The 27,978-nt window shown below is 38.6% G+C and overlaps 1 protein-coding gene across 1 annotated transcript; it reads right to left on the bottom strand.

Annotated features, from left to right (window-relative positions):
- Positions 1–30: 30 nt before the first annotated feature.
- On the bottom strand, positions 31–27,430 carry Asic5 (acid sensing ion channel subunit family member 5). The gene is made up of 10 exons (XM_004868549.3): positions 27,142–27,430; positions 24,206–24,512; positions 15,677–15,914; positions 13,952–14,077; positions 12,045–12,194; positions 11,025–11,169; positions 8,250–8,306; positions 5,989–6,157; positions 1,765–1,856; positions 31–269 (listed from the first exon to the last, which is right to left on the bottom strand). Exons 1-10 carry the CDS (start codon positions 27,239–27,241, stop codon positions 79–81), a joined length of 1,575 nt encoding a protein of 524 aa, XP_004868606.2. The 5' UTR covers positions 27,242–27,430; the 3' UTR covers positions 31–78.
- Positions 27,431–27,978: the final 548 nt, after the last annotated feature.

Genomic DNA, 27,978 nt, shown 5'->3' with positions numbered 1-27,978 from the left:
ACTATAAACAATGAGTTAACCGTGGTGAATCTGAAAGTATTGTGAAGTGTAAAAATACGCTTTTATTTTAACTGAACGTTAGCACTCTTCTATCCCATTTTTATTCCCAGAATGATTGTGAGACGGAGGAGCCCACTGGGTCACTGCAGGTATCTTCAGCAAAAAGAAAATGCAAACCCAGTAGAAATTGGTGAATATATATTCAATAATTTCAATAATTGTAATCATACTGGCCCCACAGAATAGGCCCAGCTGGCCACCGATATCCGCTGTAATAAAAAGAGATACAAAAATCGAGTCAAGCATTCTTTTTCATAAAAAGCAAACAAACATTATTAGAAATGAAATTATTTGAAGCTAATTAGTTAGCTGATAGTAGTGGGTATAAGGAACCAACATTATATAAAAATAGATAGAATATCAGACAACTGATATGTGAAAATAGGTTAATTGCTTTATTTTAAAATTTGGCATAATTAAAGTAATAGTGGTTCATAATATCTGGCAAGAGTATTCGTTCAAATCATTTCAGAAAGAAGAGGGAGAAAACAAACATAAAATCTATCTCTGAAAATACATCCCAAAGACTTTGGAAGGTATGCAGCCTAAGTAAACCCTAAAAGGTCCTAAATAACAATGCATCTGTTTCCGCGTGTGAAATGCTGAGCAGAGGTGACATTGCCAGCTGGCACTGTTTTGCAGGAAATTAATTTCCAGGCAATTTGGACTGCAAATGTCCAAACTTTACTTCTTTTTAAACATTTATAACATTTCATTCAATCTAAGTAAATTAAAACAACATTGCTTTTTAAAAAGGTTTTTAAAAACGATATTTAATCAGTGTTCAGTGTGCAGTTCTGTGGCACGAAGTACATTCCCATTTTACACACTGTCCTCATCATTCATCTCTGAAATCGTCCCACTAGGGACATGGTTTGAACGGCAACTGCCCATCCGGCCCCTGCCAGTCACCCTTTCTCTCTCTGTTTGAAAACCTCAGTACTGTCTTTTTGATCAGATTCCTAATCTGTCTCACTGAGCTGGTTAAGTGTAAGCTTCTCTGAAAACTGCTGAGAATTTGTGTATTTTCTCCCTCTTTGGGATCTCAGCTGCTCACTCTGTCTTTTTGCCTGACTCTGACACTGTCTTCCACTTCCAGCGAGCCTTCTTCAAACACACAGTGAGGATAAAATGGAAGCAAAGCTTTTATAAGCAAGGAGGGGAAGAGGGCATGAAGGGAGGGGAGGGGAATGGGAAATAAAAAGGAATCAAGGTACAGCAGGTACAGGGACACAGTCCCTGTGATGAATGTGATCATTATAAATCTAAACTGGACCAATGAACTTAGTAATAATAGAAAACACAGAGAGAGTCAGGAGAGCAGCAGGAAGAGAGTTAGGCTGCCTAGTGGGTGAGCAGAGCGGGCAGTGGTGGGATCTAAGTGCTCTGTTTGCTTGCCCGGTTCTTGAACCCTCCCTGTGCAGCTCTGGGTGGAGGCAGGAGGTGGCTGAATTTCACTCACTGAAAACCTCTGCAGTGGTCACTCCCTGGGTGGGCGGGAAAGGAAAGAGAGAAGGAAGGGCAGCAGGCTCTTCACCGTGCCCTCCCCTTGTCTCCCAGTGCTTTCTAAGGTCTGCAAAAGGCCAGAGGTGAACAAATGATAAGAACAGGTGTGATTCTTTTTTCTCCATTAATAAGTTAAACCTTAACTACAAAAGGAAAACATCCTGCTGGAAAGCTGAGAAGCAGCTAGGCAACCCTTACCAAGTAATTCAGGCACGCTGACTGCTTTTTGCTGCTGGGTTATCTTATAGTTTAAGTCGCTGTAGTTGATTTCAATGTTCAGCAGATTCTCTCTGGGGATGAACACAGAATTGGCATGGACTGTCAGCACTGTTTTACGCTCCCACCCAACAAGTCATTCATTTTAGTAAGATGCTATTGGTTGTTGAGTTAGACACAGCATGTGCGTTGATATTAATCCCAAGCAGCACCATGTGGAAGACAACCCTGTTAGGCTGGAACTGGGGGGGAAAGAACTGTTGCCTGCAATCATTTTTTCCTGCCTCATTCCTGAGAAATTGGAAGATGACCATAATCATCAGCATCTAATGAGGTGACTAATGTCTTTACGAATAGTTAAATATGTATTTAATCTTAATTTCAATCCTGGTTCTTTCCTTCGTTAGTTATGTTACCCTGGAGAAACTGCACTGTTTACCTGAGTTTTGGTTTCCCCATCTGTGGCCAGGATTTTAGAGTTGAATTCACAGTGTTGTGCTGAAAAGCAATTAAATAGTGTTTGCACAGGACTGGCACGGGACGGGCGTGCATCCACTGCTCAGTAAAGGGTGTTTACTTTTGGTCACTGATTCACTTTTACTGTCTTCTGGAGCCATATTAATATGACAGCTCTTCATGCACAGTAGGAGGCCCTCCCCCTGTCTCTGACCTTACAGTTCCACCCTCTTAGGATGATTTTTCCTGGTCACAATCCACAACCTTGGGAACAACCTCTCTGATTCTGGCTTCTTTGGGCCCCTTTCCTGCTATCTCTCTTGGTCCATGGGAGGTGACTGTACATCCTTGCTGTTTATTTCCATCCCAGTAGAAAGAGACGCACAGCAGGGTTTTGTCTCTCAAACACTGAGGCGTCACTAAGTCCAAGAATACCCATCGATTCCTAGCACATAACAGGTGGTCACATATATTTGTAAGAAAAACTAACAAATTAAAGAGGAAGCCATGAAATGAATATTAATTTGCCTGTGCTATAAGCTGAAGGGGAAACCAACCACCTCACTATTTTCAGATGGCAGTAAAAATGTTCACTAAGAATAGTTCCTATTATCAATGTTTCCTGGAATTATGTGATGTTCGTTAACATTTCTAAGGAACATGGCTGTAAATCACTCTCCTTATTATTTACAGTGTTTGAAATCAATACTGCCAAATATACTTACTTCAAAATGTCTCATTAATGTGTGTACCTAATTTCCATTGGTTTAACCCTGATTAACAGGAGAACGTACAATGTTTAAAGAGACAAACAGGGAACATTGTAATATTTATAAATAATAAAGCAATTGCCAAAGTGAAAGAAATAATAAAGTTATATTGGAAGTTCAGAAATTTTAGTAATGCTCCAATATTTCTGTCTTCCAATGTGCTCCTAATCTGCATGTGCACTGATAATGTTGTTAGTTCCCCAAGCACAACATTCACGATCATATCCAAGCATTATCCATCTGTGTTACTAGGAGAAAAGAAATTCCTCTCCCACAAAAACATTGCAATGTTTACTCAGCTTCTCTCAGGCAGCTGATCTGTCCAGTAATTTTCACACTGAATCTGTGCCTCATGGTGATAGTGAAATTGTTCAATGACATACAAGAACATTTGCTTATCTTAGGAAAAGCACAGTTGCAAAATAAAGTCTGGATTTTAGCAAGGACAAAGAGATTTTAAATATGAGCATCTTGTTACAAAACACTAAGAAAATGCTTCCTCCTTGCTGGCTCAACATGAAGGCAACATTAAGGAGAATGAAGTGCTGCTGCATAAAACCATTTTGTGCTATTTATTTTCAAAATAATAGATGTGTTAAATAGATGCCTTAGTTACTTTTCTCATTGCTAAGACAAAATACCTGACACCCAAAGTTAAAGAAGAAAAGGTTTGTTGTAGCTCAGAGTTTGTAGAAGTTTCAGTTCATAGTCAGCTGGCTGCAAGGCAGGAAGCATCTCATCACAGAGGAAAAACAGCTCATGGTGGGCAGAAGGCAGGAAGGCAGCAAAGCAGTGAAGTAGTGAAAAAGCAAGTGACAAGTGACATGCTGCAACCACAGCAGCCCTCTTTCTGTTCCTTATATTCTATCCAGGCTTCCCACCTTTAGGATGGTAGCCCTCACATCCAGTGTGGGGCAGCCTTAAAATTAGCATCATACTATGAATCAGTCCCAGCATTACATCCTTAATCTCAGCATCACACACCCTAGATCCAGCCAGCTCCAAAAAGTTCCACCTATGACCACATGAGGCTTTGGGGGACATCTAGACCCAAGGCAAAACAAAAGAATAATTTTAACAATTTACTTAATGACTAACAAAATCTCCCAAGTTCAGCCACAATTTACCCTTGTTTTCACCTCCACACTACCTTCCTCAGCTGTGCTAAGCTTCTCATCATCTTTATAATGCAATTCAGCAGCTACCAGCTAGGCCCTGGCCTGGCCACAGCCTGGGGGTGATTTCTCCTCCAGGAGGAAACATGCAGGTATCGTGATTAAATTAGGAACTGCATCTTTGTAAATCACATTGCTGCTCAGATCTCATGTCTGCTCTCCTGACAAACTGCATTTGTGTATTCTGATTTACTACTCTTTTATTTTGCTACCAGTGCAAAATTTCTTAGATACATGTGTGAGCTCTCAGCAGCACCATCTAGGATTCAGGAAATACTGAGCCACCTTTGCGCCACTGCTTACTTTAGTCTCCTAAGAATTAGCTTTCACTATCATAGCCAGTCCCTATCCATCAGTTATGTTATTGTAATTGGAAACCTATTTATAAAGATCAGATTTAAAAAAGTATTGCCCAGGACCTTCCTGTTCAATACATAGGTTTCTTTTCTGATTTACCAGCATACCTCTGACACATTGCCTACCTTCTGGACAAATTCAACAATTCTGGAACTCAGGAGATCTCTAAAAACCAAAAGTCACACAAAATCATATTTAAATATAATAGGCATGATACTACAAGCAAAACAGCTTCCCATATGAAAATGACATATACTGTGAGAAGGAAAGATAAACTTGAGTCACCTATAGGAAAATGGATGCACTTTGAGACCATAGTGTTAGTTGAAATAAATCAGACACAAAGCTTTTATCTTCTATGAGAAATCCAAAATATAAAAAGACCAAAATAAAAGATAGGAAATATGGAGATGGATCTTTCCAAAAGGGGAAGGACATACAGAGATGGAGGGAGAAGGGGAAAGGGGACAAAAGGGGGTGTACATGCACCAGTTCCACATGAAGAATGCAAATATTGTGCACTGCAAACGTGAAGAGAAACAGGAAACAGATCAAGAGATGGTGGGGGGAGAGGGAGGGTGAGGGATTAAAAAAGGAATGAAGATGAGTTAGGAACACATTCCAACTCCACACAAGGAGTGCAGGCATTATGCACTGCACACATGGATTAATAAAAAACAAAGTGAGATCCCTTACAGTAAAAAAAAATGGAATCGAAAATAAAGAGATATCTGCACTGGAGACAGCAGTATAAGTAAAGGTAATTGCAAATGTATGACCTCTCTATTTTTTGTCTCTAACTGTTTGAATATGCCACAAACTCTACATTAACACAAATACTTATTTCTTCCTGATTTGTAAAGATCATTTTCTCCTTGATGTACTTACATTGAAGACTTTTCTTTCATTAAAATAAATGCTAGGGAGAAACTGAATCAAAACATACTTTCAAAATTATCTACTTGGTTGTGTAAAGATAGTCAACTTTAAATTATTGTACATTTATTTTAATAGACATAAACACAGATACCAATATATCATTATTGTGGTGTCAGGTCTTAGGCCAAATCCGTGTTTTGCAAAAGAATAGTAATTTCTGTTCCATCACTTACGTGGCTGTTAGAAGATGCAAGCTATATGATACCCTGATAGAAGCTTTCCCTGTTTTCAACTGTAATAGACATCAGTCAGAGTTGTTCTTTTTCCCAGATGAGTTGTAACCAGGAGCAAAGGAGTCCAGTGAGCTCCATTTCCTTTTCCCACAGAGTAAGGGGTTGAAAGGCCTGATCTCACCCAAGTTTACATTTCTATGCTTTCCTTGTTAGCCCACTGACATCAGCCATCACCTCCCTGGATTGGTACACATTTCATCTCCTGAACTTTTAATGTTTCCAACAAAGAAAAACTTCATGTGAATTGTGAATAATTTATAAGGCTAACACAATCACCTGATATATTCTTGGCTTTGATTCAGCTTCTTGGAGAGAAGTTTCAAAGCATTTTGTCCCGAAAACGTGGAATAAGAAACGGTGGCAGGGTATTCTGTTTCCTCACAAGACACAGGACAGCTGGAGTTATGTGTTCCCATGGTACATAACTCCTTAAATTCTACGAGGTCTGAAATGAAGATCAGGATAGAGTAGAGAAGATTATTCCGCAGCAGGGAGGACAGAGCTTTGTAAACTCCATAGTGATTTCAATTTCCATGTTAAAAAGAGTGCTTAACAAGTTTTACCACTACTCTTTCTCCAATGGTGTTTACATTTTACCATGATACAACAAAGGAAATGGAAAATAAAAGGTATTAGAGCTGTCATCCTTGACTTCCTTGAGCCACACCGGGTTCAGATCTTTATTAGCAATGAGAAATTCTTTTTTCCATAAATCATGTTTCCATAAATTATTAGCTTTAGATTATTAGATTAGCTTTAAATTATTAGAAATTAGTTGTTTCCATAAATTATTAGCTGTTCGGGTAGGAGAGAGATGGAGAGCTGTGTGACCTTGGGTCACTCTGAGAGGAACGGTCAAACACAGCCCTGGAAGCAAAGGGCTTAGGCTGGACTGAAGCTGTCCTTAGATGTGGCTTGGTGCACAATGCGCTGCCCTTCTTCAAGGTCTCATTTCTTGCTCTGGAGCCGGTGACTGCTCAGAGACCCTGGGTTCTCTGTCTCCAGTCCTCCCTTGAGGCTTCACCCCCACCACCTACCTGTGTGCTGGGAAGAGCCCTGCCGGGTAGGGTTCCTCTGTGGCTCCTTCTCATCCTCCCCTGCCTCCGCTCACCGCCACCCACTCCTAGGGCTTCCATACTAAAACCCTTTGTTGTCATGAACATGTTGCTCACCAAAACCTTTTAATTAACACCCAATCTGGGGCTCGTTTTCTACTCTCCGACATATCTCACCCCTAGTGCATCTTTGTGTTTTAAGACTAATGGTAGCAATGACCACGCTTCCTCTCCACACACATACAGTCCCATTCTTACACACTCATGCACTTATATGCTCACATGTCTCACATATAATCCCACACACTCATGCACACACATGCACAAACTTGCACTCACGTAATCATACTCTTCTAGAAGCACTCAGGCTCCTATTCTCACATGTTCACACTCAAACACATACATACACACTTATACCCAGATATACACACCTGTACACGTATACACAGGCCCATTCACAGGCTCACACATGTACCGTGTGGCCCTATTCACCATGACAGTCCCTCAAGAATCACATGCATGGTGTTTTCCCTCAAGCTTTCTCTGCAGCTCCATCAGAAGAAATTTGAAGAAATCAGAAGAAATCTGACAACATGATTCACCCCCTTTTGGTCATGAATGTGTCTTTTTGCGATATTCAGCCTGTGAGCTGTAGAAAAATATAAAATCTCTTCCACTCACATTCATATCTCGAAATGTTTTACAACCATTAAAAAGAACCTATTCCTGTTGTGCTGGAGATGTTTCCACAATGGATTAGAAAAACAGCTTTTTATAGAAGAGTATGTAATAAGATTTCATTTAATAAACAATCAATGACTTAAAGTCATAAATATGAAGCTGCATATGGAGAATGTAATGGAAAAATATACTAGAGTGTTCTCCAGTTGGGGGTTAAGATTGGTATGTAAGCAAAACAAAAATACTATGTAAGAACTTGTCCCCGATAAATAAGGCTTGCATGGTTTTGATTCTACTTATGTAAAACTTTATATATAAAATGTATGTGTAATAAAATGAATGGTTCTCAAACAGCAAGAGCAATGTCCATAGTGATATTGCTTGAAGTAACTTTTGGGTGATTATTTTCTCTTCTGTACTATTTGACCTATGCACAATAAACATGCTTTATTCCTAGAATAAGAAAAAAGTCTCTTTTTATTTTCAAAATCAAAATTTTAAAAACAATGTAAAGAGTTGGAAGTAAAACTCAGAACTCTCTTGTTACTGGCACTGTGTATCTTTAACTGACATGTCCCGAAATCAGTTTTGTTTTTTGTTTTTATTTTACTGTCAATGTTTTTGCAAGCCAGTTTAAGAATATTTTTTAAATCTCTCATAGTCTATTTCTGCTTCATTTTTGTGCTATATATATATATATATATATATATATATACACACACACAATTATTTAATGGTTTATATTACTCTAAGTAACCTTAACCTTTAACTTAAATCCTGAAAGAAAATGAAGCCACTTACCAAGGACAGGAGAAACACAGTTGTAGTATTTTTGTAGGTCACATTCAATCCCATTTCCTTAAAAACAGTAAATGTAACATAAAGAGAGTGTTTCTTTTGGTTTTGGTGTGGGGGACTGAACCTAGGACCTCACTCACGCTAAGAATGTGCTCTACCATTAAGTTACATCCCAGCCCCCAGATTTTACATTTTATAAATTCAGCAACCTAGTGACAAAAATAACTGCCACCTACATCCATCTATCCACCCATTCATCTATCTGTATGGACATTTGTTCCTTTATCAGATAATGATTAAGACATACTATGACTCAGTAAAACTATGTGTTAAGAGGAAGAAATATGCTTTTCTTTCTTCCCCTCTGTCTATATAATTGTATAGTGCTTCAGTGGGAATAACATGCACAATGGCTTAGGTTTGATCCTCAGGACTGTAAAAGTAAAATACAATACCTTTCACAGTTATTATTTTGATTGACTCTGCTCACAATCTTGTGACGTGGGAATCATTATTTTATAGATGAAAAAAATAAACTTCAGGTAGTACCTTGCCCAAGACTATGCCATTAGTGGGACCATGGCACATTCTGTATAACTTCTGTCTTGCTCTGTCAGTCTGTCTGTCTGACTATTTTTCCATGCATCGGAGATTGTGGGGTTAGGCTATGCTGTGTTGACTCGATTGGATTGGGAGCCACCCACGTGATTAGGAAAGCACACTCTGGTGTTTCCGGGAGGGAGGTTGAAGCCTGGCTTCATGGCCCCCTCCTCTCTGGCACTGTTCCTTCCTCTGCTTCCTGGGCACCATGACCTGAGCAGTTTTGCTCCACTGCACCCTTCTTCCATGACGTGCCGGCCTTGGAGCCTGCCAGCAATGGACTGAACTCTCTGAACCATGGGCCAAATTAAACCTCTCTTCCTTTAAACTATGCAGGTAGGGTATTGTGTCTGAGAAATGGGGAAGCTATCTAACACACACACTTTCCTGATGGGCTGCCTTTCTATGACCAGAATAGGGGTAGATATATGTTAATTTTTATTAAACATCTACTGCGGATTTTGAGGCAAGTTATAAAATCAATATATATTCAAGCTGAGCTCAATCCCAGGCCTGACTCTAAAACCTTAGTCCTTGAACTTTGATAGAGTGTTTGTCTACTGCTATAACCCATGTGGCTTCTTAGGCCAACCACAATGTGCAGTCAGTAATCCTGTAAATAACCAAAGGAGATTGTCCACTTGGAATTTGTGGATAATGTGCAGAATGCCTGTAATGAAATGTTTCTTGTGAAGGAACTGCCAGAAGTGAAAAACGGAAAAAAACTCTGATCTCCAATATCATTAGCCGAAGGCCTCATTTTTCCCAAGGTGTATCTTACTTCTTGCAATACTATTTCTTCCATTATAAAAGAATGACGCTTTGGAAATTACCCATCTCTAAAAGCTGTTTCGGGGAATTGCTTCTTCAGATTGTTCTTAGAGTCACTGTGGATAATTTATTGTAAACCTATAAGTCTCACCTGCCTCATCCGTGTGTACCTTTAGAGAGTTCCTATCCAAAGAAAACACTTGGTACCTCCTAAAGTTCATGTCAACGCCACTCTCTGTGTTTTGCACAGCATCTTCCTCAGTTTCTCGCCCACATTAATTATTCAGTTTGTATTTTATAAAAGTAATAAACTTTTAAATTATAAACCTTAGGCTGTATGGTTCTATTCAGACTTGTTCCCAGCAGCGTTGCCAGTGTAACTCACAATAGCAAATCAGAGCTGTTGGCCTGCAGTGTTTTAGAATGGAGGGACCAGAAAACAGGCATCAAGGTTCTTGAAAGAAGGAGACTATGAGTCAAAGTTCCTGAGGAGTACTTTGCCCGGTGCATACTGTGATTATGGATGAAGTGGAGTTAATACATGTGTGAGGGCCTGTGTGTGTGTGTGTAGGAGAGGGAGACACAGGCAGGGAGCATGTAGGTGGGGTATGAAGGAAGCCTGAATACAAATGCTCAACACTAACAGAGATGACAGTGTGTGCTGGGAATTTTTAAGCCATGTTCAGACTTCTTAAGTCACTTATGACAACCCTGGAAGGAGGACAACATTCTCCCCAGTGTACAAGTCCGGGTGGTGAAATTGCCCGCCTGAGAAATGGCCACACACAGAGGAGCCGCCTGGTCAGGTCCTCCATCCTGCTCTGCTGCCTCCTTCAAGCCTGCTCCTGCCTCCTACCTTCTAGAAAGTTTTCCAGCAAAGGAGGCTTCGAGTTGCTATCACAGGCAGAAACAAAATGAATGTCCTGGCAGTGAGATCTTCAGGATCTCACAGGATGGGTAAGAATACACAGGCGAACTAATTCTTCTTTCAAATTAAGAAAGCCAAAAGTTGGGTGTAGAGTTGCACACCTGTAGCCTCAGCTACTGAGGAGGCCGAGATGGGAGACTCACTCAGGCCTCTGAGTTTGGCCTCTGCCCGGGGAACATAGATAGACCCCATCTCAACAGGATAAAAAAATCGAAAGTAAGTAAATAAAAACATTTCGGAATCTGAGGGCATCTGATTTTACCTTCAGCAATAAGAAGAGAGGACCTGCCTGCTGGCAGCTTCCTCCCCCAGAAATTTCTGCCCTGATTTCAATTTACCAACTGAGACTACATTTGGCAAGTAGGTGATTTTTCCAAACTAAAATTCCCTTCGAATGAAAACCCACTTAACGACATATTCATCTTCTGTGTTTCAAAGTGAGTAGCTATAATTAAGCGGAACGTTGTCACCCTGATTACCTGGAAGCATAAAAGGCAGACATCCACACCACTCTTCTATGTGCCGGGCTTTGCACTCCTTCAAGCACCCAGAAGTGCTATAGCTGCCGGAATTCAGCTTGAGACTAGGCTTGCATTCTCCCCAAGGGTATTCTTGGTGAACTGTCTAAGATAAAATAGGCACGACATTCAGATTTCTCTCACTCAATCTGCCTATTTTCTATCAGAGACACTGATATATACATATTTTTACTTTTCCTTCCAGCTCTTTGATTTTTTAAATTGACTGTTTGCCAGTTTTGCCTCCTCTCCTAACTGGAAATTCCCTGAAGCTAAGTATAATAGTGGTATTTTCACATTTATCCCAATCAATAAGATCAAACTAATAATTTAAAAATGAACTCCTATAAGAAAAAAATCATGTATGTGAATGTCTTTTTATCATATTAATTAGCCTAACCAGGAAACAGCAACTGATATTACAAAAACAAAATTTCTTTATTGAGTGCCTATTACGTACCAGACAACAGAGTGAATATCACTGTTATATCGCCTAAACGTCACGAAACAACTGTGAAGGAGAAAGATTACCACCATGCCCCCCTTAGCTATTCTGGGAGGGGAGGCAATTTAAGACCGTTAGTTAAGGAAATTACTGGGCCAGAGGCTGGGAAGTGGGAACCTATCAGACCAGATGGACCCCAAGACTGCAAGCTCTGCCTCGTTCGTGCTCTCCTTCCCCTATGGTCCCACTGAGGCAATGCACAGCTCAGCAGTTTAGGCAGCCCTTTCCATTGCCAGAGAAATTTTAGGTTGTCTAGGATTTGACAGGCTTCCCAGCTGTCTATATAAATTTATTGTCACTTGTCACTAAATATGTGCCTTCTGATAAAGGAAGGGAACCTGAAATGAAATTGTGATATTTCTCCCAGTGGTTTAAAAGCACAGGAGAATAGGGTTTCTGGTAACACAGAATTATTTGTGCATTTAAAACCCTCACCACACCACCTAATGCCCCAGACCCACGGCTCCTGGTGTCACCTTCAGCTGGCGGATTGTCACTCTCGCGTGCATCCCCACGGGGGAGGACAAGCCCAAGCCATCGAACTGTGGCTCCTTCTTCGGTGAATGGATATCGAAGATGATCCCCGCTTTAGCAAAACCAAGGGCTGAGCTGTCAGTAAATTCCTCCTGAAATAGGAACTCACATTTACTCAAGGCACAAATGAATTTTATCAGTCCTCCACAAGTTTAGGATTTATTTTGTCACCACACGATGGCATTTAATTTACCTACGGTCAATTATGTATTCGATCTCTTTTTATGTGAAAGGCAAGAAAAATGAAATACCCAAGAGGCTCTTTCATGGTTGGGTCACAGCTCAAAGCTCTGACAGTTCCCCAGAGGTCTCTCCACCACAGATGCACGCTGAGATCCAAGATGACTGTAAATCATTTCATCTTCCCTGGCCCGCTTTCCCCTAGGTGTTTTCAGTTGCTTGCTCCTGGGTGGACCATGCATTTTAGAGAATCATTTCGGCCTCTTCTCTTTGCAATGAAAGCCCAAGCCTCATATAAAATTCAAGTTTATTTTCATAACAGTGAAATTTAAACAATTTCTTTAACACCAGTGCTCCTTTGATACAAACCCCATGTGAGACGAGGAAACTCCAGACTCAGCTTGGTCATTAGCTGTAATTTGAGGCTACAAGAAGCAGGAGTGGGCCGGAGAAAATATTGATTTTTCAGTGAATGGGTCAACTGTGTGTGTAATTACCTTTAATAAACACACTTAATGGTCCACTTGCAGCTCAGAATCCTGGTCCTCATGGGCCGCTATAACCCTCCAGGAAACACATTCGTACCCGGAGGAAATACCTCTGTGTTATTCACTTATGGGATATTGCGCTAAATTTGTAGATTTTAATAACATTGTAAAAAAATATTTAGGAATTCCAAATTGTAAAATTCATACTTGACCATAGGGGTAATAGTTGAAAGACTTGAAAAAAATATTAGTAGATCACAAAGACACACTCACACACACACACCCTACACAAATATGGGCAGGTATAGGCATTTTAGTGTGCATTGTGTTTTTGTTTGGAAATAAAGAAAATATCTCAAATAGGATAAAGAGGAGGTTATGGAGAGCCCATGGGCTCACACACGTAGAGTAGAGGAGAAGGAGGTTTCGTGAGACTCGGTGTGTATTTATCATCTCTGTCTCTGTGAGTTTTCATGCCTTTCATGCTCTGTCAGCATCACAGAATCCTCAGTAAAAACCCCACAGTGACGGGGGCGCCTCTCCTGTGTGACTAGCAGTGGACATGCAGGACAGCAAGTGAGTGCTGAGCTGGAGAGGGGGCTCTGCCTGCACCCCAGATGATGGCACTGCTGCATCCACAGGTGTAGGAGCCTCCAGGTCTCCACAGTGAGGATAACTTTGTGAAAGCTAGGCTTAGAAAAAGCCCATTTATACATCATTCTTTACAGAGCAATTATTTTTGTATCATCTTTCAAGATGCTTTTTCTACCATTTGTCAAATGTGTCATTCCTTTCTAAAATATATTGCCTTGTTTACATGAAGATCTTACCACTATTAAGCACACAGAGTCATCTTAAATTAACTGTATGTATGGCAACTTAGAAGTCTCTGGCTCCCTTAGAAGTTTTCTGGCATGAATGATTCTTGGAATCACAGCAACAGAAGTCAGTAGCACAGCTAAGAATCTCCAGGTGGTGCCTGCAAATGTTGCTCTTTCAATCTCTAAACCAGCAGTTCTGTAGAATTCAGGGGAGACTGGGCTAAAGTGTCAAAAACAAATAAAGTCCAACTGACAGGATCTATCTGGCAGAGCAAATGATGCTGTTGTTTGTGTTGTTTTTGAAATCTTGCCTCTTCCTGACTATCCCAAGCCCTCGCTAGATTCAACAGAGTTCAATACCTGATGAACATCGAAGACCAAGTTTAAGCCTCTTCCGGACACACTCACTTTTCTCTCTCCTTGGATATTTTCACCATGATTAAAAGTAAAACAGTTTCCGTATTCAGTGAAGATGTGTTTAAAATCCTCCAACATGAAAGCAAGCCAAATAAAACAAAATCAGTTTGGTGTCTTCCTCACTTCTAAAGTTTAAATTACTATAGCATTTAAAAAAATCATAGATCTCTAAACAAGAATGCAAAAATATCAAGAATAGATACCCTATGACCTATGTGTATATTCAATGATAGATTTTATTCCTTTTTAATATGCACCTTTCAATCTGCATGCGATTCTTCCAATGAGATGTCTACATATATAATTAGGCATGACTTCACATTTATAAAGTGACATGTTTTATGCTTTACTAAGGGTCTATGGGAGCATGTCTGTACCACGGGGAGCTGTTTGAGGAGCAGCCCACCACTCTGCCCTTGACCCTCCTCTACCTCTGCCTCCATCCACCAGAGGGGAGCAGCCGCTGTACTCCCCTGCCTAACCTGCTCTGTGGCCTCAGTGATTTGGTCATAAAACTGCTGAGCAGCCTTCCATGAGGTCATCGTGCAGACACTGGAGTGTGAGCCTACGATAACAGAAGTCCCGGTTTGCTGACAACCTCTTTGGCTCTGTGTGAGGAAGAGGCCAACCAGATTCGGAGATGGAAACAAAGACAGAATCTCAATGATATTCTTGGAGGGCTTTGGTGTAGCATTTTTTGGAAGCCATTCCTACACTTAGAATTGTCATTTTTCATTAAACCGATTAATTTGCTTGACTTTCAGCTTACTAGAATTGGGTTTCTGGAATACAAAACTGAAAAGGTCATCCCTAACACAAAATGTTCTGGTGTTGAGTTTGGTTGGTAAATAAACTGCAAATAAATAAATGTGTTGGTAAATAAACAGCAAGAAGGTAGAAAAAGTTATCTTCTGAATTAGGAGTTCAGACCGTTTCTGTCTGTTGTCTTTGTCCTTGTCTCTGTCGCTGTCTCTTGGGCATTTTTTGTGTGCTAGCAGAGACGGCAGAAAAGGTAAGGATAGCACCCCAGAACCATGAACTTACAAAGTTTGGTTAGAATCGTTACAGGATTGCTGACACAGGAAATAACGTGCATCAGACTGCCTACCAATGTCTTCATTAATAGATTCTGCACATCCACACTCTGCCTTAAATATAGAGTAATTACATAAATAGTAAAAGTAGAATTTCATGTTAGGAGTGAATATGCAATACAGCATATGCATTATGTACGCTGTGATTCTCATACATTAATGCTGGGGCACTCTCACTTTTATCACTTCTACGACACAACAAGCATAGAAACAGAATGAAAGCTGCTTGACGATGACAGTGCTATCTTGGGATAGGTTGTTTGTTGGTGAATGAGAAGAAATAAAATATTTTGTTTTGTGAAGTTGTTTTACTTTTGGAAGAACGGTGTTACAAGAAAGGCCATCACAATTTCTCTTCTCCCTACTTCCTTATCCAGCTATTTGAAATAGGAAATGTATCTCATGTATATCCCACATCTCCCGATATTATAACATCAAATATGGCAAGGCAGAGCTAATGAAATATAACAATTAAATAAATTTAGGCTGATTCCACATAGGAAATGATGTCAATGTGAAACAGTAGAAACAAGTAACATATCTCGGCAAATTTGGAGAAATGTCAAATTATTACCTCTGGGCCACATGGCATTCCAAAAAACTCACACGCCAACAAGGTGCTGCTATTGAGATAAAAACCATTGTTCTTTACAAACTCTGTAATGCTGAAGTTTTGGTGAGTCGAAACAAAATCAATAGCCTGTTGAGAGTCAGTGGAATTGGCATTGATTTCCTGAACATGGAAAACCTTGGATACAATATCCCATAAGAAATAAATGATGCCAAATCTGGCGACAGCATCTGTTTTGAACCTATTAGTAAGAATAAAAGCAATAGTTAGAATAACAAAAACTTACAATTATCCAGAAGAAACCAAACATCTGTACTCTATCAGCTTTTTGATATTTTCTACACTGTCCCTCATTTACAAGAAATAAGAAAAAAAAAGATACAAAAAGGTCCTTAATGTATTGTGAAATTTATCATATATTTGTGCACACATTTTAGTTTACCTCATATATCTCCGACATCTTGATCTGGTTGAACCTTAATAGATCTTTGAGACCCAATTCTTCCTTCCTTCAAAGGAGGAGGTGAAAATGAGTAGCTGTAAAGAACATCCACTTAGACACCAGGTTCCTGGGTTCAAATCTCAGCTCTGCAATTATCATGCTTTGCTCTACATGTGCTCAGCTAAACTGGAACTGTGTGTGCCAGAGTCCTCTTGCTCATATGCATCTGGTCACACTCTGAAGATCATCACGGGGCAGGAGCCCCATAGCATTACACTCGATCCAGGGAGAGAGAATGGAGCCTGGTGAAGGTGCCAGCTAATCCTACAGGTAACTGTAACATCAAGATCAGAGCCACTGATAAGGAGATACATTTCTATGTTTTATGTGTTGCTCCCATTGCACATCCACTGTTCCTTCTCAAAAAGGCTCAGCTGACTTCAGCCCAAGCAACAAGAACAGAGGGACTGGCCTTACAAAGAGTACGTAATCAGCAGTATGACTGGGCAGGGCCCAAACCCATCAAGCTCCCTTATGCTGCGCCATGCAAATTGGCTCTGCTTCTTTATCAACCCCTAATTAATGGTAACCCTTGGCAGATTTCTTCGTCTCCTTCCCATTTAGCTTCCTCAGTTGTAAAATGAGTTTACGTTAACATGACTGACCTCAGAATGTTATAAATTATTTTTCCTGAAAATATTTGGAAAAGTGCCTGGAATATAGTGAGGGTCAGGTAAGTATTTGTTGATAAATGCATCATTATTGTCAAAGTGTTTTCCTGGTAATCAAACCAGAAGTAATCTATTTAACCTAACTATTGTTTCATAATTTTCTTATTTTCCTAAGCAATTTCTACTTTGCATTGCATATTGTTCTTTATATGTATGCCTTTCATTTGTTTCAAGATGTGATTGCTACTTTCATATTTGGGATATTATAAATGTTGAAAGTGAGCAGGTTTTCCCATTTCAAGCTGACTGCTAGAAAGCCCAGACCAGAATATGTGGTTTACTCTTAGTATGTGAACAGGGTCACGTCGTATGTGATTTTTATGTCATTCTTGTGTCTTCTTTATGTCCTAGATTGTTTTTGTTTACTTTCCTTCAAAGCTATAAATTAAATTTATTCAAGCTGATACACAAAAGTTGTACATACTAATTGGGCTATATATGATGTATGTAATATATATATATATTGATTAAATCCAATTTAACATATCTATTTCCTTGAACATTTTTCATTTCTTACTGGTGAATCATTCAGAATATCTTTCCAGTGTTCTTAAATATACAGTACATTAGTCTTACTGTCACACCTGTCACACAACTGTACAATAGCACAACGAAGTCTTTGCTCCTAACTGGAACTTGGTAACCATTGATCAGCCTCCCCTATCCCTCCGTCTTCGTCAGTCTCCATGGACTCTGAGAACCACTGCTGTAAGTTCAGCTTCCGTGAGATGAACTATTCCAGGTGCCACATGAATGAGATCGTGTGGTGCTTGCTTTCCCACGCCTAGTTTATTGCACGTAACACAGTGATCTCCAGCTCCCTCCATGTTGCTGTCAATGACAGGATAGCATTGTTTTCTGTAGAGTGTTGCATTGTGTATGTTCACTACACTTTCTTTACTCATTCATGAGCCAAAGAGCATTTGAGTTGATGTCTATTGTGACTCGTGAACATGAGTGTGCAGATGTTTCTTCAACATAATCATTATATTTTTCTTGGATAAAAATCATGTAGTAGGATTGCTGGATCATATGGTAGTTCTATTTTTAATATATTGAGGGACCTCTATATTGATTTTCTGTAATGACTGTACTGATTCACATTCCCACCAACAGTGGCAAGAATCCCCTTTTCTACACATCCTTCCTATTATCTGTTATTTGCTTATTTTTTTTCTCTGGTTTTTGTTTTTTGGTACCAGGGATCAAACTCAAGACCTTGTACTTGATAGCTAGTCTAACTGGAGTTGGCCGGTACCTCACTGTGGTTGTGTCCTAGATCTTTTCACTTTTCTTCATGTTATCCTTTGTAGAAATGTACAAGCCATTTTCAGTTTTTCTTAGTTAAGTCATAGAGAAGACAAAACCAAAAGAAGAAATCCCTAGCCTACATATCAAATTTCAGAGCTGAGAAACTTTCACGTTAAGTATCTAATTTAATGTCTTCTTTAACCAGCTGTGACCCTCACAAGGCCAACACAGGCCCTAAAACCCTGTAAATACCTGCTTTGACTTTATCCCGAGATGCTATAAGCCTCTCTCATAGTGGTGTTTCTCTAACTACTGAATATTTAATAGCCTTGCTTTTCTTCATCAAGGCTATTCCTGATGTTTGTAGGAGTGCACAGTTTACTTCCATAGTAGATTAGAGGGGGAAGTACCTTGTACACTTCTTACTAGGGAGGGGCTTGTAAGTTCCTTCAAGTCTCTAACTTGGAATGATGGGCAGGATCCCAAGGGTTTGCACCAAAGCCCTGTGAATTTGGAGTCTTGCACAGGACAAGGGTCACACAAGGTTGACTGTATTCTTTCCAGAGTGACTGTGCAGAAAAATGAAAGAATTGTCACAACTGTAGGAGGTATTAATAAAATAGATAAAATCATTTAAAAGATGGCATCTTAAAATATTCTTTCAAAACATTTTTATTGTGCTAATAATGGTGAGACTATGAAGGTAATTTCAATAGATGAATTAAATTTAACAAATAAGGTCCAACAAAATTAGAAATAAGTAAATGAAAATTTTGAGACATTTTAGCATAAAACCAAATTGTTTTGTACTGTTTATTTTCAACTTTAATTCAAACTTCTAAACCCAAGTTATCCTTCAAGAAACCTTGCTTAAATAGAATGTGAATTATTCTTTAACATACACTATTCATCACCTACTAAGAGAAAATGATAATAAAAATATATTGATTAGTTTAAACAGTTTAACAACGGTCCTTTTAAATTTGAGGGTTAATAAGTCTGTCCTTGTGTGTGTATTTACATTTCTAGGTGCACTCCTCCATATTATATACCCAGATGCCAAGTTTCACCTGCTGTCCAAGCTGATGTCTGACTCAGCCCTTAATTGAGTTCTGCCCAACCAGTGTGTGCATGTGGTCTATATGTCTTAACAAGAAATGCATATTTTACAGATAATTTTTATAGATATGAAATGGGGGAAATATCAGAAGATTCCCTTTTTCAATTTCAACCTCTTCCCAACTCTCTCATTAATTGTCAAAAATTTTCACAAGTTTATTTCATATTTGTATGAGTCGTGATTTTACCTTCCATTAAAAATCCTTTCACATGCACACACAAATACACACTTGAACATATTGCATTCACAAAAATTTGGAATAAATAGAACACGGTGATTATAAAGATCAAGAGACAGAACTTGAGTTACATAATCAAAAATAATTAACTGGTGTTAATTACCGCCAGTGCTTACTATTGCATCCTTTATCTCTGCTTTTAGTCGAAGAAGGTTTCAGAAGTTGTAGCAAAATATAATGGAAATTTATAATGAATTCTATGGTGAAGCCATTTTAGTAAAAATTTTTGACAGAGATATTTGAAAGCCACTAGAATTGATTCTAATTTTTTTAAGTCTCAAAAATATTGCAACTTATGGAATTTATGTGAAGTCTAAGTTTCAGGAATCTTTGCCAAATGTGTCCTTATGAGTTTAAGTCATATTTGTATAGCTATTGCTTTATGTGAAAGACACTTAAAATTAAAATAAAATAAGCTTAATAAACTGCAAGTGAAGCTACATTGAAAAAATTGGCTGGCCTATCTTTTGAACATTAATATATTAAATGAGGGTAAATTTTGACAAGAGAATTGACAAGTTTACAGAAAGGCTGAAAATGGAAATACAATACTATTGTTACTTACTGAAACAGATTTAAAATATATCCTTTTTTAAAAAAGGTTAATGTTCAAAAGTACTAATGCATTGCCTTTTTACTTTTGTACATTTTATTTCAACAAAAGCATGTAAGACACTATTGACACTTGTTTAAGTTCATGAATATTACTGAAAATGATTTTGCCATATAATGGAGGACAGTGTCAGAACATGATCAGCTCTGACACACACAGAACTGAATAGGGTCCTGGTACCTCCTGTAGAAACTGTACCCTTCTTAGTATACCCTAAATTCCTTGGGAAAGTTTTCAAGGATCAATTCCCTGCTGATGAGACAGTTCAACAGAAAGGAGTGCAGGAAACAGCACCCTCAGGGAAACGTTTTCCACCTCCTAATTGCCAGTGAACTGAAATGTTTATAACGAGAAATCACCTGTTACTCTTGTTGGGCTTCCTTGTATGTGACTGATTAGTTTTCTCTTGCTGCTTTCAAGATTTTCTTTTTACCTCCCCACTAGGACGTTTCTAATTGCAAGTATCTTTGTATTTATCTTCCTTGAAGTTTGCTGAACCTTTTGGATGCAGGTTAACGCTTTTCTGCAAATTGGGAGGGCCCTTAGACATTAATTTTCTGTGTCTATGTGTTTTGCTACTTTCTCTCTTCCTCCTGGTGCTCCCTCTTTTGCATGTTGTTGTGCTGAATGTTGCATCACATTTGTTTCAGGTTCTGTTCTTTTTTCTTCATTCATTTTTCTCTCTATTTTTCAGGTCCCATGCACTCTGTAATGTTTTCAAGTTCACCAATTCTTTCTTCAGCCAATTCAAATCCATAGTTGTGGCACCTCTGGTGAATCTAGTGAATTTTTCATTTCCTTCACTCTACTTTCAAACTCCAGAATTTCCATTTACTTTGTTATAATTATTGTCCTTCTTACTCTTCTTTATCTGATGAGACATTGTCATCAGAGCTTCCTTTACTTCTTTAAGCATAATTTATGTAGGTTTTAAAAAAATAAGTGTAACCGCTGCTTTGCTATCTTTGTCTGCTAAGTCTAACACCATTGTCAAGTAGTTTCTATTGTCTACTTTCCCCCTCTATGTACGAAGTAAAATTCCCATTCCTTTTTATGCCTCTTATTTTTTTGTTAAAAACTTGACATTTTTTATAATATATGGTAGCAAATATGGATAGCAATTGTGGTTACTTAGGGCTGCAATAAAATTATCACAAACTTGGCTTAAAATAATATAAATTTAATCTTTCACATTGCAGTAGGTCAGAAGTCTGATATCAAGGTGTTGAAGGGCCTCCTACCTCTCAATGCTCTGGGGAAGCTTATTCCTTCGTTTTTACATATCTTGATGGCCCCAAAGTGTTACTGGCTTGTGGCAGAATAAGAGCAATCTCTGCTTGTGTTGCACATGACCTTTTCCCTTTTTATCTCTGCATCCTCTCCTTGCCTTCTAAGGACATCAGTGTTTGGATTTATGGGTCAACTTGATGCAATATAGTCTCACTAGTTACATCTGTAAGTATCCAATTTTCAAATATGGTAAATCTGAGACCTAAGCAGCTAGAATTTTGAGGAGTCACTATTCCATCCATTTCATTAATCTCCCCCACCCTGGGCTTGCTTTGCTCTACTATTTGCTTAGTGACTGGGTGGACATTTCTAGTAAAGTCTATCTTCTCCTAGTGTGATGCCTCTGATATCTCACACAAGGTGCACAGCCTTGCACATAGAGTCATCTTTCAATGCTGGCTCCTCTAGCTGGTGACTTGTCTTCCTAACTTCCATGGTAAGCTCTCTGTCTCTGCAGGCATCACAGCTAGAGGTTAGGCTGCCTTAGACCCACCTGGGCCTATTGTTGTTAATGATGTCCTGTGGGATAAATTGCTGCACAATCTTATCTAACAGATTTGCAGGAGCAAGTTTTGTGGTCAATCTTTGAGAGTAGTTCTGACCTTAGCAGAGCTCTTCTTCCTTATCTCTTTTCCAAATTCTCATTGGTAAACTGTGATTTAGCTTGTTCTTACAGAGTAACAGCTTTCTTCTAATTACTTCCCATCAAAATATATATTGTTATAGATTGTACTTAAGTGTGAACTTCATTATGTTCTATTATAAGCAAACTCATCCCTTATTGGGAGTTTTGAACTTCTCTTATTTTTATGGCCAGCCTCTCATTCTGGATAAAATCTTCACAAGTTGGGTTCTGGTTAGCATAGTGATTTGGCCCTCTCAGTGTGGAACCTTTACACCCTAAATAGGCTGGGTGTTCTCATCTTATCATCCTTGGGTACAGCTTCCACCACACAAATGGGAGTTCCTGGGAGGAAAGGTGGCTCAACCTCTTAGCTATACTCATCTGGAATTTAGCTTCTGCAATGGTGGAGCTGGATTATGAGCCACATTAGCAGTCTGCATCTCCAGGGCACAAGGTAGCCCTTGGCTGGGAGATGAGAGGAGAGAGAACCTTTCTTTTCTTTGCCACATTCACCAGGAGTGTAGTTTTTGTCAGACCGAGGCAGCAAAGGAGAGAGTGGAAGAGGTTTATAGTTCAAGTTGTACAGACTTTCACTGCTGTTATTGAGATTTGGTGAGTGTTCCTAAAGGAACATTTCTTCATTTGCCATATTTCTTTAGGACAATTTCCAAATACTTTAAATTATTGCTTTAAAAAATAATTTTCACCACTTGAGATTGTTTCCCTGGAGAGAAAGTCAATGGATATCTTCACATCAGCCTTTCTAAAAGTAGTGTCTACATTTTCTTTTAATGAAGGATACCTCAACCAACCTTTGCTTTATTAGAATGCATATTATTTAAATTAATCTGAGGCAATATTAAGTCTTTTTCCTGGGGGTAGGATTTATCTTTACTATTTGAGACCTTGACACATATCTTGAGTTCTTGAAATGCTAACAGTCACATAAATATGATGTAATATGTAAAACTTATTGATTCTATAATTACCTAAAAAATAAAACAAAATGGTGCACATATTGCCTCATCTGATATAAGAGCACATGTGTAAAGGAGATAATATTAAAAGTAAACTGAAGCTGAGAAAATATACTTGTCGTTGCCCAAGTGACTGATGAGTGGCAGGTCTTATGGAGTCCCTTCCTGCAGGGAGCAGTCTCCCCAGTAATCCTTCCAGTTTCACAGTGGGCATTTACAATGCTAAGTGTGTAAGCCCCACTGGAGAAAGCTGGTCTCTTCAATGCAGAGGTGCTGCACAGTGAACTGTAGCTTTCTGCAGTGAGTTTCAGTCAAGGACTCAGAATGGCAGCAGAGAATTAAACAAAACATAATGCCCTTCTAAGCACAGTGCCCGTGAAGCCACCTAGGAGCTGGCCTGTCTTTACTACAGTAAATGTCTCATCCTACGTATCCCAAGCCTTTCATATCTTCATGGGTTTGCTGTTACTTCCCTCTTCCAGGTCTTCCTCATCTCCACCTAGGAACCTTGAGTCATTTTTAATACCCAGACTTCAATCTCACATACAGTCTGTGTGACAGTTAATCTTGGTTGCCAAGAAAGCACAATTGTGGGTGAGTCTGTGCAGGATATGGAGGTATGACCTTGAGGTCAATGTGTGGCTCCTGGCTCCTCCCTCTCTGGTGCTTTTCCCCTGCTTCTCTGTCACCATTTTGCCATGCCACGCACTTCCTCTTATACTGTTCTTGCCTTGCAGCTAGCCAACCAGGAACTAAATCCCCTGAAGCCATAAGCTAAAAATAAAGCTTTCCTCCTTTACATTGCAGGTATCAGGTACTTTTTTGAAAACTTACTGATGCAGACAGTTACTCTGTTCTCTGTGTTTTTGAAGCCCTTTTATTGTACAATATATTGTACAATATACTTTTATTGTATTGTGGAATTATCATATTGCATTGTGATTGTTTCTCCTTTTTGCAATTAATACAGTTTTTCAGTGCTGGCATCAATACTTGTTTATTTACTTAATCATCCACTTTGGTATTTACCTAGGATATAATTATGAAAGGAATGAAAAATAAACAAAAGAAAATAAAGTTAATAAGCCCTTTTACTACCCTAAATTTGTGCATTTACATACAATTAAAAAGTTCAAAGGGTTTAAATACATGAAATACTATATGAGAAAACTCCGCCAATAATTCAATTGATGTTATACTACCAAAGCAATAAAGACTAATTATTATTAAAAGAGTAATTTTTACCTGTTCAAATTGCAGAATGTCACAGCAGGAAACTCAATCTTCTCCACATACTGCACCTCTATAGATGTGGTGGTCGGCCATGAGAAGTAGTTGACCAAGCGACTGTAGACCTGCCACATCAGGAGGGAGACTGAGCCCAGCACCACGGTCAGCCAGATTACTCTCTGGATTTTGTTTCGGCTCCGAACAATATTGTGAACCCCATGAAAGGAAGTGGAGATAGCAAAGTCACGGTCAAACTTCCTCCGGTCAGTGGGAGACAGCAGTGGCTTCTGGAGAAGGTAAAGCTTTATCTTTTCAAAGACTCCTTAAGATTTGGCCAAAATATAAAGAAAAATTCATGAGTTAGGAAATCTTAATGTTATTTGTAAAAATTGCAACTCACATATGACTAAACTGGTCATCTTTTGTTTGTGTGACTCATTAAGTCTCCAAATTCACTTAGCATTGGATGATTTATTCAGGAATGGAGAACTATAGGAGTTAGCTATATAGGTCTATTGAGAATATGTTAGCACCCTTCCAAGAGTGTCTATTGTTAAAGCAAAGGCATTAGTGGCATTATATTTATACATTGTTACTTAGAGCTTTAACTCACCTTGAGTAGTTTGCTTTCAATAATTCACAATCTTTTAAAAAATACCACCTATTTTTACATTGGTCTTTCCCCATGTAAAATCAAAGTCTTTTTGATGCCACAAATGAAATCAGGCTTATTCTTCTGAAAGTTATAAGTGCAGGTAAAAACAAGCAGTTGTCCAATTTATCTTTGTCCTGGAGTGTGCTTATTTATGGAGAATGTAACTTCCATACTTCATAGACTTTGGTACATAATTCTTTTATTTATTTGCTGGTGATTTAGTCAGAGTGTTTAAGTTAAAGTTGCATTATTACTCTCTTTCCTACCTTTTAAGAAAGTGGATTCATATTTTCAATATTACCAATTATCAATCAGTGTTTGTTGGTATTAGTTGGAAGAGAGGTTGGACTAAAATATGTTTTCACCATATATAGCATATTCAGAATTTTCTGAGGGTTTAATTTGTTTTCGTGTCATGGGAGGATGTAGAGAAGCCTTCTCCTGAGGGAGAATGGAATACCTCAGAGGACGAGGTGGCCTTTGGCAGGGGGCATGCAGCTCCAGTCCAGGCTTCGGGAACCCATGGAACCTCAGCAAGTTTCCCAATCTCCACCCTGTTTTGTCAAATGGCAACCATAGCACCTGCTTCATGGCTTTGCCATATTAAAATCGTACTCAGTGAGGGCTTAGCACATTGCCTAGACCATAATAAGTATTCAGCAGTGTTAGATATTGTTATTGTTCTACTAGTTCAGTGGTGATGTACTAATTCAGTGGTTAAAAATTCAGAGATTTTGTGGGCCAGGGATTTAGCTCAGCGGTGCCGCCACCTGCCTTGAAAGTGGAAGGTCCTAAGTTCGATCCCTGGTACTAAAAAAACAAAAATTCAGAGATTTTGAAAACTGTTTAAAATTCTCATTTGAAAGTGACTTTTTAATGGCCTCATAAATATTCATAATAAAGTTAATTAACATATATTCTTTGGTCCAAGAAATATTATTTGTGTCAATTATCCAGTGTTAATTTACTCTCCAAATTGCACTTGTCATTAAATCATTATTAAATCATTAATACATTGTTAAGCTCCAATTAATTAGCTAAGCTTTTTATTCTGCTGTGGAAAGCATAATGATATATAGAAGGTACTTAACATTTTCTGAGAATGTCAAATTTCTTTACAGTGTTTGGACACTTACGGATTATATTGTAATAATTTTAAAGAGACTTTACATTAAACAGAAAGTTTGTATTAATATTGTCAACTTGAAGTTGGACAAAAGATCTAATAATGGTGCCCATATAATGTTCTTTTTGGTATCAAACTAGGTAACACATTTTAGAAATTTGGAAAAGTTCTGGGACAAAACGAGAAGCATGAAAAGTTATGTTAGTATTTATTAGCAAAATAAATCCCGTTATGATCTTCTGTGTTTCATTTAGACATTATATACAGACACACAGAAAGGATTCATTCTCCTTAAAAGATGTGTCATCTCTGGGCCAGTTGTACACTTCCTATTAAAAGATTCAAAACTACCAGCAAAAAAAAGAGTAACTAGGAACTGGCCTAGAAAGTATGACTGAGTGCAAACATTACCCTGAAAAATGTAAGTTTCACATTTATCTTCAAAAAGCAGCTCACTTAATGAAGATCTTCTCCTTGATATTCATGTTCACCTTATTGAAGCATTCTTACATATTTAGGGTTAGAAATTGCTGTTTTGGATGTGCAGTAAAGAAGGATGGGATGAATTGCTAGTCCACAAGGTGAGGACTGGTCTAGTGAGTGGTCCAGTGGCCCACAAAGCAAACACATCTTCCTTTCCTGGATGCAGTGCTAATACTACATAATTACGGCAGGCGGCGCTGGCATGGACTGTGGATGATCATAGAAAATTGTGGGGAACTTCAAGCAAGTTTTGTTATATTTTAAAAATAAGAGCCGGGGATTTAGCTCAGTGGTTTCCCCACCTGCTACATAAGCACAAGGACCCAAGTTCAATCCCCGGTACCAAAAAAAAAAAAAAAAAATCAAATGAATTAAAAATAAAACCTGCAGGCACATGATAAATAGAAACCAAAAATAAGTAAAACAAAATAAACAAGCACACTTTAATACATAGTAATATTTATAAGCTATTTTTGAGTTGCTCATACAAGTTCTTCTTTCCCTAAGTAATTAAAATGGCATTATTGGTCTCTTAAATGCATATCACTTATATTAGGTCCACATGACATTGGAAATCAAATTTCCCAGATGAGTAATAATTTTTTTTTAATTCCCATTTTTCTTTGTTTGTTTCCAGCATGGAGACAAGAATGAAATTTTTACCACTGGGAAGGTCCTCCCCTTTACCTTTCTCAGTATGTGCTTTTGGTTTCTTGAGCTGCTCCATCTCTGATTTCACCAAGCAGGAGTCCTCAGGACAGCCAATCGCATCAGTGACAAGATCCATTTTGTGGCCTTTATATAAAATACAGCACTTGAGGTTGTAAAGTGTGGGAGCAATTTAAATATTTGTGTTGCTGTGCATAAAGCACATAATCTGCAAATTAAAAATGGTGGCAGAACCAGCTATGGGCATTTATGAACTGATGAGAAGCTATCACAGACTAGAAAAACAAAAGTATCGCTAAGAAACCACCTTCTGAAGTAAAGGGCTAATCCCGCCAAATATCTGACCAGGCTGGCAGGCATGCATGGGACTCACCGGGACTGTCCCTTCAGATTCTCTCTATTTTTCTCTGTGTACAATTTTGAATCAAAATGGAGACGGGATGAATTTTTCTGTGGACAAGATGTTTTTATATTCCTTGTCAAAGTTTTTTTCTTAGCTGCTGGAAACAGAAATAATAGCCAATTAGCACGACAAAATAAAACACTAAAACAAAGCTCTTCAGGAAGAAACCGTTACTAGAAACACATAAATTTAATTTTGAGAAAGCAACCACTTTCTTCCCTGTTAACTCTTTTGAGAAATTAGAATTCACATTAATAAACTGGAGAATGGGCATTATTTTGTATAAATGGTGCCACCTATTGACAAATCTCAGGAATTGCATATATTTCTACTCAGCCTGTTCTGTCTTCATGGTGCTATTTCATAAGCATCCAACCACTTCCAACAGGTTACGGGTATTTTATATATTTGGAAACTTGTCAGTACTATTAGTTGAAATTACTCTTGCACGG

The sequence above is a fragment of the Heterocephalus glaber genome, unplaced genomic scaffold, assembly GCF_053883595.1.
Source record: "Heterocephalus glaber isolate CG9 unplaced genomic scaffold, H.glaber_assembly_v1.0 deba00001737, whole genome shotgun sequence".
NCBI lineage: Eukaryota > Metazoa > Chordata > Mammalia > Rodentia > Bathyergidae > Heterocephalus > Heterocephalus glaber.
The sequence above is the reverse complement of the archived record's forward strand: the minus strand, read 5'-3'. Positions and strand labels throughout refer to the sequence as shown.